We start from the raw sequence: 17938 nt of genomic DNA on the forward strand, positions 1-17938 counted from the left end.
AGAGCTGAAGACAAGAAGACCAGAGCTGAGGACAAGAAGACCAGAGCTGAGGACAAGAAGACCAGAGCTGAGGACAAGAAGACCAGAGCTGAGGACAAGAAACCCAGAGCTGAAGACAAGAAACACAGAGCTGAGGACAAGAAACCCCAAGCTGAAAACAAAAAACCCAGAGCTGAGGACAAGAAACCTCAAGCTGAGGACAAGAAACCCAGAGCTGAAGACAAGAAACCCCAAGCTGAAGACAAGAAGACCAGAGCTGAGGACAAGAAACCCAGAGCTAAGGACAAGAAACCCAGAGCTGAGGACAAGAAACCCAGAGCTGAGGACAAGAAACCCAGAGCTGAAGACAAGTAGACCAGAGCTGAGGACAAGAAACCCCAAGCTGAAAACAAGAAGACCAGAGTTGAGGACAAGAAACCCAGAGCTGAGGACAAGAAACCCAGAGCTGAGGACAAGAAATCCAGAGCTGAGGACAAGAAACCTGGAGCTGAAGACAAGTACACCAGAGCTGAGGACAAGAAGACCAGAGCTGAGGACAAGAAACCCCAAGCTGAAGACAAGAAGACCAGAGCTGAGGACAAGAAGACCAGAGCTGAGGACAAGAAGACCAGAGCTGAGGACAAGAAGACCAGAGCTGAGGACAAGAAGACCAGAGCTGAGGACAAGAAGACCAGAGCTGAGGACAAGAAGACCAGAGCTGAGGACAAGAAGACCAGAGCTGAGGACAAGAAACCCAGAGCTGAAGACAAGAAACCCAGAGCTGAGGACAAGAAACCCCAAGCTGAGGACAAGAAACCCAGAGCTGAGGACAAGAAACCCAGAGCTGAAGACAAGAAACCCCAAGCTGAAGACAAGAAGACCAGAGCTGAGGACAAGAAACCCAGAGCTAAGGACAAGAAGACAAGAGCTGAGGACAAGAAACCCCACTTGGAAGAAAACAAGCCCAGAGCTGACTACACCTTCGATTCTAAGCTTTATTATAGTTTTTTTTTTTTGCCTTTATACTTTTGTTTATTATAAATTGAATTGATTACAAAAACTGCCTGAGGCTTGATTTATAGTGTTTTTAAAGACTTTGAATAAGAACATATAGAATATTACAGAGAAGTCTTCTGACCGAATTGTAAGTAATTTAAAATGCCTTATAATTTAGGCCAGAGGCGACTTTCTTTACCTAACCTGAGAATAATCAAAAAATAAGGTTAAAGGTGTTAATATCAAAGTACACCACACAAAACAATACATATGAAATTCATGTATTTAAATACATTTTGGTATCATTTTTTTCACTTGGAAACATTACTATGCTGCAAGGGAAGAATTGCCAAAGACAACTTTTGCCTACCGTGCAAATGTAACAATGAGCAATTTGTAAATAAAAATAATTTGTAAAATATTTAAGTACTACCTCAGTCATTTATTTTTGTTAAATTCTCTGTTGACCTGATATGATTAAATGTACAATACAATGAATTGTATTTGAGTTCTACTTGTTGAGTTTACAGGAAATGTGTTTAGAGTGGCAAAAAGATAATCATGACATTTTATAATTATGACCTTTACCTTTTCAATAATTTACCCACACTTTGAATATTAGGTAGGCTATTGCTTAATTCAATTCAAATATATTTCCATAACATGTTTCACAATTTTGCATGGTTGCAAAGCAGCTTATAGTCTATAGAATGTACTGTAGTTACAATGTTAGACAGATAATGAAAACAAAATAGTCAATTTGAAATGGTGAAAAACATTCATGTACCTGATCAGACGTTTTACGCATTGGAGTGTATTCCTAATACACTCCAATGGACCTACTGTACTAATTCAATTTTCCTTTTAATGTTACTCTAATGGCCTGTTAAACTTTGAACAGCCCTTTAGGCTGTCAAAATATTATGAATTATTAAACTAATTATTAAAATGATCCCAGTCCTCAAAAAAATTTATTTAATTTATTTAATTTGTGCAAATATCTGTTCCCATTGTCTCGCTGATGTTCTCTAGATAATACATTTTCTGGTATACTGAAGCATGTCAGTAAAATGCAATTTCTCATACAGTGTCATTAATTTTTTGATTCAGATTACTTAATTGTAGCCTATTTGAAGCACACGATAATGATGCCATTAGCACACTTCAAGTTTACTTGGAATGCCATTGCAATGTGTTTTAAAATCACTAAAAGTTTGTTATCAGTATAATACTCTTCAACTCTTCAGAATAACACAGTTCAACACTCTTACAGTGTAAATGAATTGCAATTGTAATGTCACCCAAATATATTTGAAGTTAAAAGCTGAGTGAATTCTTCATTTCAAAACTAAAATTAAAGAGTATATGTAAAGTGCCTACTTTGGAATAGTTCCACTTTAGCACAAACAAGTATTAAATACAACTTTAGTTGAACCTCAGCACTGCTTTTGTACAACTTAAATTTATTTAGTACAAAATTGGTTGTTCCAATTTAATACTTTAAGTAGGTTATACCAATGTATAGTGTTGCATAAATACATTTAGTTAAACTTAATAAATTGTGCTTAAGTATACTATTTTTTCACTTTGGGATGAGGACTGATTTTATTTTTCATATGAGCTCTGCTGTTGGGGCTTGGCCTGAGAGAGGTTAAATCTGATTTATGTAATCATTTGAGTTCAGTCATTTAACAGGATACGCAGGTAAGGATTACATGCTTTAGCTTCCCTTTTCCAGGAGGTTAGGCTACAGCAAAACCACAATCAAGTGGGCAGCGTGGTCATGATTACAATCTATGTTCATGAACTATAACATTGTACCATGGACAGATATTGAAGGATTAATTCTAAAATGAAAAATGCAATGTACAGTATAAGTAAAACTGACTCATCACAAAACTGGTTTAGACTTTTAAAAATTAAACTATTAAACCTGATGTGGTGTTTGACTCAGCGACAGTTTGATAAATTTTTCTTGGTGTTCTACATTATACGTTTATGATCACTTTGATAATTATAATAGGTTGTTTTGCATATTTCATGAGCACGTCGTTTTAAAGTCAAAATTAAAATCCTTGCAAAAATGCAACTCAATACGTACTGTGTCTAACAAGGAGAGAGCAATGTTTGAGCAATTGCTATTATATAGGGCATTGGATGTAGTTTGTATATGTAGGACATGTATGTCCTACAGTATAAGGTCATGGTCCTCATCAAATGTCAGCACAGATAATCCTCATAGCATCTGAAACTCATTTTTAAATGAGGTTTGTAGACAAATCACCTATGTGTTATTCCTGAATTTTTAATTTACTATTTCTTATCATTATTATAACTTATCCTAAATCTATATTGCATTAGAGTTTGTAGTTTCTAGGACAATGGCAGACTGACTATATATATAGAAATATGAATGCACTATAGGTTGAATATTATTGTAATCTGTGTTTTGAGCATCAGAAATCTAATGGTAATCATATGGATTATTTGTTACATAATTTCACCCCTACAGAAAATCCTGAATTCTGCCATATTTTATTGGTCATTATCAGATAATAGTGTTCAAAGATAGCTTTTTTAAAGTACTTTTTTCAGTGAATCACATTTTTCATAGGCCTGAACAATTTCTTAAAATAAATAAATAGAAATATACATTTAATCAGCATTGAATTATATTAATATGCATTATCCTATTCAGCATAAGGCCATATTAATACAATGTAGATGTTTGGTTTCTAAATATCTCTTTTTAATGGGATCATTCTCTATTTTTGATGGTTTCACACTCTTGAAGGTCAATAAATCACCTCACAAAATGCACTGTGGTCAGTACAATCCTTGCTGCAACCTAACCCGTATTTAATGTAGTCTAAGTCATACTTTTTGTATAGTTTTGTTTATGGTTTTCAAGGATTAGAGGCTAATATGTCTTGTCCAGCAACCTGATTTGGTAAGTTTAAATGGATATTTCACCCATCATGTTTTTTTTAGTAAATCTGGCCCACTTTCTGATGTTGAAAAAGTATATGGGAGTCTACACCCATTTTGAATTTGATGGAACTATGCTTTTGTCAGTTAGTTTGTTTTTGGATGTCAGTGGACCAAACAGCGACTTGTTTGGTTACCAGTATTCTTCAAATATATATTTATTTGATATATATTTGTTCTATATATATTTTTTTGTTCCAAATGTAACTTGTGACAGAGTTTTCATTGGGATGAACAGAGACAAACGGTCTGCTTTCGTCAAAGACGCAGGTTGTTCTAGGTGGACTAATAAAAAATAAAAAATGTGCCTTAACAAAAGTAGGTACAAGCAATAAAATGTTGCGTTCTGTGAAATGAATATCTCTGCGACAAAGCCTGAGATATCCGAAAACAGATAAACCTCAGGATTCCATATTACATAAACATCCTCCACTGTTTTTTGATATCATGAACCTTAATCCAGTCTTGGTATTTCCGGTTCAACAGCACCTCGGAAAAACATGGAGGAAAAAAGTAATTTCCTCCTTTTCCCTATATCCTTTATCCTCTACTAAAATCCATCCTTGTAAATCTCTTTTCACCTGTTCATGAAATGACTTTGGGGAAAAATTACATGGACAATTATTATAACCTACTGTATTATAATACCCTTGTGATAGTATATGTCTTACAGAGATTTTTTTGAGTTCACTTAAAAAAAAAACTCATGTTATGCAAAACCCATATGACTTGAGTAGAACACAGTAACTCCGTTTCATCATATGACTTCCAAATACTAGTGCATAGTGAATGGTGCTTTTTTGTCGTTTTTGTTGTTTGACACCCCTAGAAACCGTTCGCTTACATTGTGAAAGTTTTTTAAAAGAACAGTGTCGACATTTTTCTAAATATCACAAAAACTCTCTTCATTCTCTCCAAGATTATTTGTGAATTCCTGAATAATAAATGTTAAATAATAATTTACAGCATAAGCCCTTGTGGGCTTAGTCCAGTGTCTGTTTGTGCTGACATCTGTCAGCCCTTAAACATATTTCCCATAGCCATTCCCCTACATTTGTATGAAATATCCCACATTAATCATCCAGCTGTCAAATCAGACAGGATTTGCTGTGTGTTTGTGTGCATGTGCATGTGTGTGTAGCAAGAATTTTTGCATGTACATACAGATGTAAGAGCTTCTTCGCAACATCAAAGATGGTACAGATTTATCTTTATCTTCTTTACTGTAAACCATTGTTGAACAAACTGTTGCACTTCATTGACATGTTCACTGAGGCAGTCGTGAAAATAGAGGAAGTTACCACTGAGATTTGGCAGATAGCCCTGCATCAGATTGAAGAATAATCTGATTGATAATCTGTTTTATTGCTATGCTCACAAAAATAAGCTACGGGTTTAGATGGAGGAACAAAACCAAGGTCTCATGCAATTTGCCCTATGAAATGATAACAGTGAAAAGGATGGGGGGAAGGGAACCGTGGGTGGGGTGGGGACGGGGACCGAAGGGTAAGTTAGAGCGAAACATAAGAGACTGATAGCATTAGAGCTAGACATGAAGTAGAGCAGCTGTAATTTGTGAAAGCTCTGCGTCCGTCCAGTTGGTCTATCAAGTAGAAGAAAGCTCAGATGGGACGCATTAGCAAACATCTGCAAAACAAAAGTTTGAATGTCTGAAGCAAGGACCTCGAAGCCAGGATTACTCATCTCCTTGTGCCTCCTGGAGCACTATGGGTATACAGCGTGCTCAGAGAGCATCTCTGGCTCTCACGCTCAACTACGTGGCATTGGCCATGGCGATCTCCGCCGTCACCACCAGCTACTGGTGTGAGGGGACCAGAAAGGTGGTCAAGCCTTTCTGCATGGGGCCGGTGAAAGTCAAGCAGACGTACTGCATCCGCTTTAACAGCTCCGACATCAACGACACGCGGCTGGTGCAGTACATCTATGAGACCGGAGAGGAGAAGTTCCTCATGAGGAAGTTCCACGCAGGCATCTGGTTCTCCTGCGAACAAACCATGGACTTACAAGGTAAGACTGCATTACTGGCTCTTTCTCATGGTTGGACTCCCTACAAAAACCACCAGTGTTTTCATTTCAAGTGCAGTGCAGAAGTTCATTCTCCAGACTTGACACTGGACTATGGAGAAATGGATGTGGTAACACTTTACAATAAGGTCGTATTTGTTAACATTAGTTCATGCATTAATTAAAAATTAGCAATGATCAAAATGTGCATACAGCATTAATCTTTGTTAATTTTAAATTGTGCATACTATGCATTTCATATGAATAATAGCTTAAATGTTAACTTTAGTTAATGCACTAGCCAACATGAACTAACAGTGAAAAAGCTCTGAGATCTCTTAACATTAATAGCTTACATTTTTAACATTTGTCAATGAAATAGTTAATGTGAAGTAACAATGAATAACACCCCCTTTACAATGTAAATTAATCTTGGTTTATGTAAATTTATATATTTACATGTCTGGTAACACATCACAATAAGGTTTATTTCTAACATGAAAAAACAATAAATAATGCTTTTACAGGACTGTTATTATCCCTGGGTTATGTTGAATTCTACACATACTAATACCACCATTTCGAAGTATAAATGAATGAACTGTTTCCCAACCCTGGTCCTGGAGGACCCGCAACACTGCACATTTCTGATGTCTCTCCTATCTGACACAACCATCTGAGGTCTTGGGGTCTTTACTAATGAAATGAATGAAGAAAGAAAACAATAATGAAGTTGCATGGCAAGCTATGCATCTTGTTCTCTGTTCAGGGAACCGAGATGCTCCTTTCAATAGGTTTACTTAATGCTGCGATATGAGCTACAGTATGTGCCAGGAGTGATGTTCGCCCTTTCAGACTTTGTAGGTTAAGAGGCTTTAATAGACCCAAGAGCAACATTCATGAACTTTATAATTGTGCGAGGTGGGAAGCACATGGTAAGCTTTTACCCAAAAAGGAAACCTGAGAAATTTCCAGTGTCTCTGAACGATCAGAATAAGGAAGTAAACCCTCTTCAGATCTATCATGACAAACCCGCCTCCCTCCTGAAAAATTCACCATGATTCAGCATCAGCATCCTGAAGCTGCAATTCTGAAGAGCGTAGTTCCATCAAATTCAAGATCGGTAAGACTGCCATGTACTTTTCCAACATCAGAAAGTGGGCCAGATTTTGCAAAATTGCAGATAGGAGCGGAAAGTTCTGCGTGTGATATACGGAAGACACGCAAATGAAAGAACACAGACAGAACCGGATCATTTTCATAACTACCAACACAATCTACCAGGAGCAGCGCAAATTAGACTTTGGTTTAAGACATGCTTTTTAGGGGCCGTTAAATACCAGTAAACTGACTTGCGCAAACCTTAGTAAATCACCTTGCTTGATTAATTTAAATAGTTTTCTCCCATACATTTTGCATCTGAAAGGGAAACTCCTACAAATGCATATGCAATAAGGTCAGCCTCAAAAATAACCCTGCCCACACCTTTTTCACTGCGTGTCTTCAGTAAATCCTGTCAGTAGTTTTTTAACCACTGTGCTGGAGCAAGCTGTTAGTAAATCTGGCCAAGTATCGACTGTAAAAACCAGACTCCCTTTGAGGAGGAGACATACGGCTCTTTCTCCAAAGGGGGAGAACTTCCTGCCCCAAAATGAAAGCCTCCCAACCGGCAGCTACAGGGAGCAGTCCATTGAAAAAAATGGATCACGATGGAATTGGATGATGTACCCCAGTTAAATGGTTCAAAGAACCATCCTATTTGGCAAAAGTCTCCACCTTGCTAGATAGGGAAAGAAGCATCAGTCACTCTGCAAAGCATTAACTCCAAAAGTCTTGTAGCATGGAGAAAACAGGAGTATATTGTAATATGGGGCATCACACGGTCTGCTTTCATCAAAGACGCAGGTTGTGATGGAGATAACCATAGGTGACATGGTCACCTGAAAATGTGTCGTAGTGAGAGAGCCTGAAGCTTCTCCAACCACTACATGAGAAATGAAGAGAATAAAATTGGTTTAACTTGATTGCCAACCTTAGATTAATTAATGCACCTACGTGGGTGCTGGTGTGCCTTTGGACTAGGTCAGTTTCTGGGAGTGGGACGGACCGCATCGCCTAACTACAATATAGTAGTCTTGTGAGTGAGCCATCTTTAAAAAATACATGACTGCTATCGAACTGCTATCATCTGTAATGCCACACAGCAGAGCTGACAAGCAGTATCAGTCACGAGCAACCAATCATACAAACCGAATATTTAGAAGCACACAGACCAAATAAATCGCACACTCCAATACAGAGTATTTAAACTCTGGCTTCAATGAATCATCACTTCTGGTGGCATCAAGTGAACCTATGAAAAGGAACATTAATTTACGAATAACAAACAAGCATGAATTAACAATGAACAATATAATCTATTATTTATAACAGTAACCTATAATAAATTCTGTAAAACTTGTTCCTTCTTAAAGAATGTGAATCCATTTGTTTGATGCACATCTGGAGCCAGAAGCCAATGTTTACCAGAATTGTCTCTTTATAGGATTTACCTGTAGGAGCTTTTTAGAGATTGCACCAGATCATGAAAGAGGTGGGTAAGTAACAAGTGTTACATGTTATTTATATGAACAATAAACACAAATTACCTCAAATAAATTCTGTTATATCTATAGTTCATTAAATTCACACAGTAACCCAAACACTTACCTAGACTAGGTCATACGATTTTTATTTTGCTTGCAATATATACAAGTGTGCATGTAAGGTTTGATACTCGTGAGAGGTGAAAGATTACTTGTAATGAGTTACAGTGTTCAGTAACTGAGAATAAAGTAGCCTAAAGGTGTGTAACACAGATAAACCAAAAAAAAAAAAAAGTATGTTTCGAGTGGACCAAAAACCACAAATAATGGTGATCAAAAACACAAACAACTTCGTGGTGGTCACCTGAGACGGAAATAGCTACAATTTAAAGTCATTAATCCCTATATATATATATATATATATATATATATATATATATATATATATATAATAAAATATTCTACAATAGTCGAAAAGAGGAGCATGTTCTTAATGTATGCAAATCATGTATGGAATAATGTATAAAAATAAATGCTAATGTAAAAACAAAAGGATAACAATGTGACGGGATACATGAAGATCTCTCTCTCTCTCTCTCTCTCTCTCTCTCTCTCTCTCTCTCTCTCTCTCTCTCTCTCTCTCTCTCTCTCTCTCTCTCTCTCTCTCTCTCTCTCTCTCTCTCTCTCTCTCTCTCTCAGAAGTGCTCTGGCTGTGTATTGTGGCTGAGTGTCTGTACATTGGTCTACTGTTCACCGGTGGAGCTATGATGGTCATAGAGATGTGTCCATGCTTTAACATGATGAACAGACTCAAGCTCAATGCCTTTGCAGCTCTGTGCACCGCTCTCTCAGGTAAAAATAAATAAAACACATAAGAACAGTTGGGGCAGTACATATTTAAGAGCTTATCTTTTTTTTATAAATAGTTAATTGCATTTATAGGTTAAGATAGCCTACTGTTAGTTTTAAATGTATATATCTGCTATGACGGTACAGTATATTGTGACCATGGTATAACATGTCTATCATTAGAGATTTTAGTATATTGTTTATTTCTGTGTGTAAATATACCCGAGTACCACAGTACTACTTAAAGGGCACCTATTATGCAAAATTCACTTTTACATGGTTTGAACATAAATGTGTGTTGGCAGTGTGTGTACACAACCACCCTATAATGATAAAAATCCACCCAGTGCTTTTTTTTAAATTCCCATAAATCATAAGCACTGTCTCAGAACAAGCCGTTCTCAGATTCTGGGCAGTGTGACGTAATTTAGCACAATTCCCGCCCACGACTGTTGACTGACACTGCAGTTTCAGCATAGACCCGCCCTGAGTGAGCTAAACACAGTCCGCCATTGTTTCGACGCCGGAGCAGCTGTAGACTAGAATGTCTCCTAAGCGATCGAGGTGTTTTGTTGTTGGATGTAAGAATGAACATAGCTATCTTCATCTAGTCCCATTGTTACTCAAGGATGGATCTGTAACTGTTCGTGATCCAGCTTTCAGTCTCTGGAGCGATAGGCCTAACTTTACTTATCACTGCAGTAATGAAAGTGAGAGCGTGCACTTTATGACAGCTCATCGAGTCTTATTTTACAAATATAAAGTTTACTAGTTTATTAAGCACCCCCTGTAAAGGTGTATATTTTTGTTTACTGTTAATTGTAACGAGTGTTTTGTGTAATTCGCTGTGTATGTTGATGAAAAATGGGGGACACAATTGTGCTCACACCAAAGATGACAAAAAACACAAGCACATGGCCAGTAAAACAAATCACAAGCCATGTGCTCACACAAAACGAGACATGAACCCGCAGCCAATGAGAACACTCATAATCCACGTGTTCACACAAAACATGACAACATGAAAGCACACAGCTAGTGTTAAACACAAGCTGTGTGCTACACAGTACAAGACAAAACAGGAGTGTCAGGGCTCTGTCACAAAACTAAGAAATACACTAGAGTAGACAGAAGTGACAGAACCCTGGCAGTATTAATAGTGGATAAAAGCAGATGACAAATACGTTAACAGTAATTAAACTAAACTATGCCTGTTATATCTCCATACCGCATATATTCTCGGGCTCTGTGGGCATTTTCGCCCTCTGTGCCGGCAGGAACAGCTCATTTGCATTTAAAGGGATACACACTAAAACGGCATGTATTTTTTTTATAACCACGCTACATTGTCTTGCGCTCTGTGCTGCCGTTGGCTGAAGCATGTTTTATCACACACACACACACACACACACACACACACACACACACACACACACACACGCACACACACACACACACTACATCGAAAGAGTTGCAAAGAGCGATAATATCCTGTTTTTCCAGGATGTGACCCTTTAAGTAAAAATCAAAGAATGTGGGTGACAACTTTCCCTGTTAGTGGTGTGTCTTCTATAAAGGTGTCTTCGATCATGTGAATTGACTATTTTAACATTAAGGACATGTAAACACAGCACAAGGCGATGCATAATTCAAAAAAAACGGGGAAACGTTTGTGAAAATTCAACATAGAAAAGTATTAACACAGTACATCGGGCCCTATTTTAACAGACTTTTCTTTCTTGCTTTCACATTTTTGGCACAGACAGACAGAGGAACACTAGTCCCTGTTGAATGCTCAGTTGCCAGAAAAGTAAAAAATCCTGCAAGCTCCACTCCTGCCAGTCATCCCCAGCTGTGAAACAGAGATGAGATTATACAGCACAAATCCAACCGATTCACGTGTTCCCGACACTTTACAGAGAGCAATGATGGGTCAGCGATGCCCCAGAGACCAACTGAGCAATGCTCTTCATCACAGGGGTGAAAAAAGCATCTCCCTGTGTCTATAATAGGGTGACCATGCGTGCTCTATTTCCCAGACATGTCCTCCTTTTGGACCTAAAAAAATGTGTCCGGCTGCGCTTTCTAGATCGCCCAAAATGTCAGTGATTCGGATTTTGCTTTCTACAGTCGCTATTCATTATGTTTACATGTACACCTTTTGATTCAATTCGACTGAATCCATTCCGATTGATGAATCTGAATTTAGTGTTTACATCAACGCTAAACAAGTGATTGGGTTGATGTGCGTTTAGCATTGCTTTAGGTCGCGCCTTCACGCACGCCACCATCGGTCGATCGGCCATGTACGTAACGCAAACATTGGTCAAACTGCATCTCAACCATGGCTTGCTTGTCAACAGTGGCACATGGCTCCTGAACAGTGTAAATTCACAGACGATTTACAGAGGAATTTCTTGTGTTTTTGTCTCTGTGTCAGTAGGCGCGTTTCCATTACAGATGTGCGCAAAACTTTTGCTTTTTTTTATAAATGTCTACAAAAAACTATTGCGAAATGACGGCGTTTCCATTAACCGATGTTATGCGACTAAAACGTAATTGTTTTCCTCTCATAAGTCATTCCAAAAATCACAACGACAGATCTAGGTTTACGTATAGCCTATCCCAGCCACTGCATTGGCCATTATTATTAATCGAAGGAGACGTATATGTGTTATCTAAGCATTAATGGTTAGGAAAGACCCTTATACTTGGAGCGGCTAGTGTTTCTGGGTGTTTCTCCCTCATATCTGCTTCGAGGTCTTGATTGTGGCTTTTTTTTAGGTTTATAATCCAGTATTCCTGTAATTCTTTTGTCTTTTATGAATTTAATAAAGAACTCTGTCTCGTATTCTGTCCAAACACACCACGTCATCTACATCAGGTGACCTGTAAATGCGCAAAAACTGTTTCCATTGCATGGAAACCATTCCATTTATTTTTGAATTGCCTGAAAAACCACCTCATTTGAGCGTAAAAACTTTTTTTGCGATGAATGGGAGTTTTTTAGCCTGGCTTACGTCAGACCTAGTCTCATTGAGACATGGGTCTGGGAACCACATGTTCATTTTCTCGTATTTGAGGCGTGGTTTACGAATGCCCAGAGCCGTTTTTATTGGGTGCTACGAATGTCTATCAAATGCGCCTGTACGTAGCTCATAGCCAATCGTCTCAATTATACCAGATGACGAATGTAGAGTGACAGAAATTTATGTGAGATTTATGTGTAGGCTACACGATGGCGTTCAACGACTATTGCCGTTTGTGCAAGACAAACATGAGGGTAGAAGGTATATATATGGACACTCTACAGACATGTTTTTATCGAAAAAAACACAGAATCGTCATCGTCTTGCTGCTCCCTCCCCGTTCTGTGATTGGTCCCCTCGCTGAGGCGAAAATCTGGTGCATGGAATCCAGGCTGCCTAGCAGTGTGAATAAAATCGCGTGCAAGGCAGCATGGGTAAACCCCGGCTAGGAGTTTTTGCAAAATTGACGTGTTTCCATTGGTCATAGTTTCAATTCGCAATTTCAATTTGCGCAATTTGAAGGGTAATGGAAACGCGGCTACTGTTAAATAAAGGTGGTAGCGACCTAGAAGCACAAAAGGATAGTGTAAGAGAACATCAGGACTGAAATAATATTTTTTTAACTGAAATTGTGTTTTTTCTGGCAACTGATTTTTTATTTTATTTTAACCAATGGCCATTAAAAGAAACAGTGTAATGTAAAAGGTGTTAAAAGCTAAAAAAAAAAATTTATTATTTGTTTGTCATTATTCTAATGTTGCGGGCCAAAAGTTGAATGGAAATTATGTATTACTTTATGTAATGAAGTTCAATAGTTGCAAGGTTGTGAATGCATCTGTCAAGCATCTGGTCACCCTGTGGTCTATATTCTACATTATTTCTCATTTTTCCCCTGCAGTGTGTGACAACAAAAATTTGGGCATACATATTTTTGTTGGCATTTTTTGATGTTACACAGCAGAAAACGACTTAGGAATTAAGGCACTTCAGGGTTTCGGCTTCTTACAACCACAAGGAAAACATGTAATTGCGCCCCCAAATGGCCAACATCGACACTGCATGCTAACTCTTTTGTGTGTGTGTGTGTTAGAGTGCGGATCGGGCCGCATTTTTCTGTCCGAGCCCGGCCCCCGTCCGACAGGGCAGTAACTGAACCTGACCCGAGCCCGACAGGCATTAAGATATTTATGTCCGAGCCCGACACAGTTAAAAATCTCATTTTTTTTCTCATACTAATGACACGTACGTTTGTTTGTGTAGAAAACCCGCTTTCATTTAGCAACTGGAAGGCATTCGGAAATGTTTACAGATGTGCGCAATGCATCAGCGTGCGCCACACACAGCCAACAAAGCGCATGTTATTGAAGTTACATGGAATTCCCGGTCCTCTTGCTGTCATACTTCATGAGAAATCCACAACCCTTAGGCTACATTGAACATAACCAACATGTTCATCACTATCAGCCTTGACAACTATGTAGAAAAACTTTCCTTCATTTTCGGTGGTTTTAAAATCTCCTGAGGCCAACTTGTTTTTAACGTTTTCCATCGTTGCGCTGCCAGCCACATGTAGCCAAATATGCAATATTATGCACGCACGTGTTGCGCGTCGTCACAGCAACATAAACAAATTTCCGCACACATGAAGATGAATGTTAGGGTAGGCTAATATTTTAAATTTATTTTAATCACAAAAACAAACATTTGCATCCAGTTAAACATTATAATAAGCGGTTTTAAATGTCAAATGTTCAATGCCTTATCGCGCCGACGTGACTGAGCCCGACCCGAACCCGAACGTCATTTCAAAATATGTGTCCGATGTGTCCCGGCCCGTCGTGTACCGCCGGGTCCCGTCGGGCTCGGTTCGGGTATCCATCCTCTAGTGTGTATGTGTGTGTGGGGGGGGGGAGACAATAATGTATATATTGCTGTATATATATTGTATGTATTGCTTTGCATTGTTGTAACAAAATTTAGTGAGGTTTACGCTCAAAACAACAACAAACAATGCATAAGGAAAGAAAACAATCTTAATCTAAGCATGAATAATATCTGAAAAGTTTTAATATATTACGCTTTTTTAGTGAAAAAAGGAAGTATTTTAACATGTTACTGAAAACAAGAAAAAAATTGTGATTAAGAAAAAGTTGTCTTGCAGTGAATGTGTATTTGTGGCAGTGGTGGGAGCTTGTTTTGGATGGGAAGCTGTCTCTCTGGTCTGTCCCAACAGCGTGGGGATTTGGTGGTTTGTGCTGTAATCGGATTGGTGTGGGGGGTTAGTGGTTTTGGTACGTGACATGGCCAGCCGAGACCATCCTCCCTCCCCCTATTTTTTTCACAATAATCCTAGTTGTAGGAATGCTCACCAACACACTTGATGCACATCAGTACCTGCCATTAGAAGAAACCACGCTGAAAAAACACAATAGCAGCTTCATCATATGATGCATGTGCATTACAGCGGTGTGCTCAGCTTCTGAAATGGGTTTTTTAGTTATAAATAAATGTTCCATTTAATGTTTACCTGGTTTCAAATTCATATTCAATAGCCTGATATAACATTTCTGACACAATAAAAAAGTAATCAAGTGTTTCTACCTTATTTTCAGACCAGACAATGCAGGCTCTGTAATCACTGCAGGTGAAATGAATGTTGCAGGCACTTTAATTTAACTTTAAGCAATTTAACCAGCTCATTTGCAGATTTAATTCAGATGTGACTAAATGTGGTGTTAGAAAGCAATCCGTTTGATCCCAATAGGACTGATTCGTGGTGTTCAGGGCAAAGCCAAGGCAAAGTCTTCAGTAAAAAAAAAAATACATGTAAATTCATGTTCATGTTACGCTTAATGTTGACACAACACTTTTTAAAGGTTAAATACATGTTACTCACACCATCAAAAATAATCAATAACAAAAACCAATAAAATATTTTGTATTTTTACAGCAACAATGCAATTGATGTTCTATTTAATGAAAAGAAAGTGGTTATTTTCATAATTATTACATAATGGATACTTTACTTGTTACCTAATGTTCACCTTTTCTTTTTAATAGTTAACTTATTTTCGGGTCATCAAGACTCACTGCAGGTCACAGACATGAGATGTAGCCTAATTTTAATTTCACCATACAAAACTGATTGCTCACTAAAAAAAAAAAAGCCCTTACAGGTCGTTTTTGAGGTGACGTGGGTGTGTTGTTTACTTACTTTTTATTTGGTCTTTCCATTAACATATATCTTCAGACAGATTCTCGGACGCGGAACGAGCACTAAATTGAGAGGCGCGATTTTTTCCCGCACAAACAGTGCAATAGCCAATCAAAGTGCGATGGAGACTTCGTCTCACGTGACTTTTCCAAATTTAAGCCGTCATGTTTTTGTTTGTTTTTTTGTGGGGGAGTTGTTAAAACTCAATGGGACTTAATGGGACCTGGGCAGGCAAGAGAGACTCAACTTTCACCGTTGGTGTTGCTGTTGGACAGTGCACCCTTTTTTTATGTCGTATTTCATAAAATTTGCATTGTTTTAGTTTTCTACTCATCCAGTTCTTCGAGGAGGAACTGCCTATCTTGCCTCCTCGGAGGAAACAACACTATCACAGCTGGTCAAGTACTTGCTACTACGCATTAATATACAATAATTAATCATTTCTACTTCTTATTAAGTGGGTTTTGCAACTGGACAGAGTTTATTCTTTGTATAGACATTATACTGAAACTCATACTGACATCTTGTGGACAAAGCCAAAAATGCGCTGTAATTTTTCTGTGCCCCAGGCCTTTTCGGGATGGTTGCACATATGATGTTCACCACAGCTTTCCAGCTTGCTGTTCAGCTGGGTCCAGAAGACTGGAGACCTAAGACATGGGACTACAGCTGGTCCTATCTGTGAGTCTCATGTATGACACTTTGCAAATGAATTGGCCAGCAGACGTACATTAATAATTGTCAAGCCAGATGCACTAGCAGGATAGTTGATCTTATAAGACTTGAAAATGTATTACAAGTTCTCTTCATACAGCAGGTAATGTGAACTTTTATTCATTATATATATATATATATATATATATATATATATATATATATATACATAGTCAAACCAAAATTTATTCAGATACCTTCAACATTTCTTACATTAACACAGTTTATTCGTTATAGTTTAGAAAATGGTAATTAAATATGACATGAACTCAGAGTTATCAAATCAATGGATATTTCACTGGTTTTGGCCCTCCTTCTGTTAGACTGTTTTACAAATAAATTAGGTTGAATAGCTGTCAGCTGTGAAATTTAAGTACACAATTAGATAATACAGATTTAGGTCAACCAATTACCAAAGAATGCTTCGCTTTGTTCAGTCTGTCGTGTAAAAAGGTCGCATTAGCAATCAAAGACAAAACACTTAAGCAAAACATGGTCAGGCCAAAGAGTCTGAATAATTTTTGGTCCCATATTTTTATAAATTTTACTGGTAGTCCACTGCATGAAGAATTTTTGGGTATATGTCACAGTTAACTTTATTTTACTATCCTCACTTACATAAATTAACTATAATGTCCTGTACCCACCAGTAAAAAAAAAAAAAAAAAAGATTTATATCTGGTGTCTGAAGAATTTTTGGTTTGACTGTATATAACTGTATTTATTGGTATGCATCAACTACAGTACATATATAGTATGTGTCAGTTATGTTTTACTTTTTTTTCAGTAAATATAAAAGTAAATTTAGAAAAAATAGATTATTAAATAAGATCTTCTCTCCACTTTTTCTTAGTCTGGCATGGGGCTCGTTCGGCACCTGCATGGGCTCGGCGGTCACGGCATTAAACCGCTACACCAAAACCATCATTGAGTTTAAGTTCAAGCGGAGGACCATTGAGAAGAAACTGCGCATCAAGCAGATTCTGGAGCTGGACGCGCCAGAAGACTTATGGTACATCACTTCATTACAAGAGCAAGCAGACCAACACGCTGCTCTGTATGTGAATGGCACCCAACCGTCCTGCATCAACTCCACAATACTGGACAATTGGGGCAGAGCATATTGCTGAAAACTCATGAAGGACACTGCTCCTCTTCAGCACAGACATTTTTGTGCATTTATATCAAAGGGCTTCTGTCAACAGAGCAGGATATGAACTAAAGTTATTTTGCAGTGCCACAACTGTTCTGACAAGACTCGCTGTGCTACCGTGAACCTTGTTCATATTCTGATAACTGAGGTTTAAAGTTATGTTCTGAGTTTAAAAAACAAGTTAAGCTATCGAGAACAAATTTGACTGCTGTCAGTTATCACGGGATATAATTCATGCTGAAACGAGGCTGACATTCTTGACAAAAACATAGTTTGACATAATTTGAACAAGTACTTATTTTTATGGAATTTTGCAGTATTTATTATAATGGATTTAGCCGCGCACATCATTATTATAATTCCCATGCGCTTTCTTTAATGATAATAACTTCAATTCATTGTTCAA

The 17938-nt window shown here is 37.9% G+C and overlaps 1 protein-coding gene across 1 annotated transcript; it reads left to right on the top strand.

Annotated features, from left to right (window-relative positions):
• Positions 1-5515: 5515 nt before the first annotated feature.
• Positions 5516-17938, top strand: gsg1l2a (gsg1-like 2a). Its single transcript, XM_077211689.1, has 5 exons — positions 5516-5991; positions 8534-8581; positions 9273-9425; positions 16235-16346; positions 17233-17938. Exons 1-5 carry the CDS (start codon positions 5691-5693, stop codon positions 17507-17509), a joined length of 891 nt encoding a protein of 296 aa, XP_077067804.1. The 5' UTR covers positions 5516-5690; the 3' UTR covers positions 17510-17938.

The sequence above is a fragment of the Siphateles boraxobius genome, unplaced genomic scaffold (assembly GCF_051911475.1).
Source record: "Siphateles boraxobius isolate OS27281-9 unplaced genomic scaffold, OSU_SipBor_1 66, whole genome shotgun sequence".
Lineage (NCBI taxonomy): Eukaryota > Metazoa > Chordata > Actinopteri > Cypriniformes > Leuciscidae > Siphateles > Siphateles boraxobius.

Coding starts and splice junctions, on each gene's coding strand:
- gsg1l2a (XM_077211689.1), top strand. CDS start 5,691: ATGGGTATACAGCGTGCTCAGAGAGCATCTCTGGCTCTCACGCTCAAC. Junction 8,582..9,272: donor TGCACCAGATCATGAAAGAG/GTGGGTAAGTAA, acceptor TCTCTCTCTCAG/AAGTGCTCTGGCTGTGTATT. Junction 9,426..16,234: donor TCTGTGCACCGCTCTCTCAG/GTAAAAATAAAT, acceptor TCTGTGCCCCAG/GCCTTTTCGGGATGGTTGCA.